Source organism: Apteryx rowi, unplaced genomic scaffold (genome assembly GCF_003343035.1).
Source record: "Apteryx rowi isolate R43461 unplaced genomic scaffold, aptRow1 scaffold_662, whole genome shotgun sequence".
Classification (NCBI taxonomy): Eukaryota; Metazoa; Chordata; class Aves; order Apterygiformes; family Apterygidae; genus Apteryx; species Apteryx rowi.
Window position 1 is genome coordinate 177,215 of NW_020450941.1, and position 1,827 is coordinate 179,041.

At 65.6% G+C, this 1,827-nt stretch overlaps 1 protein-coding gene across 1 annotated transcript in view; it reads left to right on the forward strand.

Moving 5' to 3' along the window:
- The first annotated feature begins 9 nt into the window (after positions 1-9).
- Positions 10-1,827, forward strand: part of LOC112975341 (PH and SEC7 domain-containing protein 4-like) — a 16,521-nt gene continuing 14,703 nt past the window's right edge. Inside the window, exons 1-2 of the mRNA XM_026085268.1 lie at positions 10-1,596; positions 1,696-1,780. Coding sequence (XP_025941053.1) covers positions 160-1,596; positions 1,696-1,780 — 1,522 coding nt within the window. The 5' untranslated portion in view covers positions 10-159. The remainder of the gene's footprint in view (positions 1,597-1,695; positions 1,781-1,827) is intronic.

A 1,827-nucleotide genomic window follows, 5' to 3' on the forward strand; every position in this document is an offset into this window, starting at 1 on the left:
GGCCCCGAGCGGAGCCGCCGCCCGCCGCCCGGCATCCTGGCGGCGCAGGACGCCATCGTCTTCTCGGATGGAGCCGGAGACGCCGGGCGCCGGGAGCCGGGCGCCGAGGAACCGGCTCGGGGCGCCGACGTCTTCTGGGCCAGCCTCGTGCAAGCCCAGATGTGCGTGTGGGACCTGCAGGGAGCCATCGAGGGGCAGCCGGCGGCTGGTGGCATCTCGCACGAGCATCACGGCCACGTGCCGATGGCCGGGAACCTCCCGCACGAGCACCGAGGCGGCAGAGCCACGTACGAGAGCGGCTCGCACGAGCACCGAGGCCACGTGCCCATAGATGGGAGCGTCTTGCATGAGCACCAAGGCCACGTGCCCCCAGATGGGAGCTTCTCGCACGACTACGTGCCTGCGGGTGGGAGCATCTTGCATGAGTACGTGCCCACGGATGGGAGCATCTCGCACGACTATGTGCCTGCAGGTGGGAGCATCTCGCATGAAAGCGTGTCCATGGATGGGAGCATCTCGCACGAGTTCGTGCCTGCAGAAGGGAGCATCTCACACAAACACGTGCTCATGGATGGGAGCATCTCTCACAAGCGCGTGCCCACAGATGGGAGCATCTCGCATGAGTTCGTGCCTGCAGAAGGGAGCATCTCACACAAACACGTGCTCATGGATGGGAGCATCTCTCACAAGCGCGTGCCCACGGATGGGAGCATCTCGCATGAGTACGTGCCTGCGGATAGGAGCCCCTTGCACAAGCATGTGCCCACGGATGAGAGCATCTTGCGCGTGGATGGGAGCCTCTTGCACGACTACGTGCCTGCAGAAGGGAGCGTCTTGCATGAGTTTGTGCCTACAGATGGGAGCATCTCGCACGACTACGTGCCCACGGATGGGACCATCTCGCACGAGTTCGTGCCTATAGAAGGGAGCATCTCGCACGACTACGTGCCCGCAGAAGGGAGCGTCTCGCACGAGTTCGTGTCTGCAGAAAGGAGCATCTCGCACGACTAYGTGCCCACGGATGGGAGCATCTCGYGCGAGTTCATGCCTATAGAAGGGAACATCTCGCATGACTACCTGCTTGCAGAAAGGAGCATCTCACACGACTACGTGCCTGCAGAAAGGAGCATCTCGCATGACTAYGTGCCCACGGATGGGAGCGTCTCGCACGAGTTCGTATCTGCGGAAAGGAGCATCTCGCACGACTACGTGCCCACGGATGGGACCATCTTGCATGAGTTTGTGCCCACGGATGGGAGCATCTCGCACGACGACGTGCCCACGGACGGGAACCTCTCGCACGAGCGTCGGGACCACGAATCCGGAGAGGAGGATGAGGACGAAGAGGAGGACGGCGGCTCGTCCTCCCGGGAGGAGGACGCTGAGGAGGACGAGGAAGACCTGGAGGAGGAAGAGCGCCACTTCTACACCAACCCCCTCTTCCAGGGCCTGGCGCCGGGGGGCTCGGCCGGCGGATGCCCCCCGCCGCCCCGGTACCCCGTGCCCGTGTACAAGCCGCACGGTGCCGCCTTGGAGCCGCTGCTGATCACGGAGCAGGACATCGCGGGCGCTTGTGCCATGGGGGGCACCGAGGAGGTACTGGGGGTGCAATGGGGGTGGGGGACGGGTCCCCCACCCTGGGGTGGGGGGCGCCCGGCTCCCGTTGTGCCCACCCAAAACCTCTCTTCCCGGCAGGACGCGGCGGCGCGGAGCGACGGTGCCGGCACTGCGGAGCGGGGTGAGTGCGGGGACCCCCCCACTTTGCGGGTGACCCCTCACTGCGGGGGGGGGGCATTTTGGGGACGATGCTGACCGGGGACCCCCCCC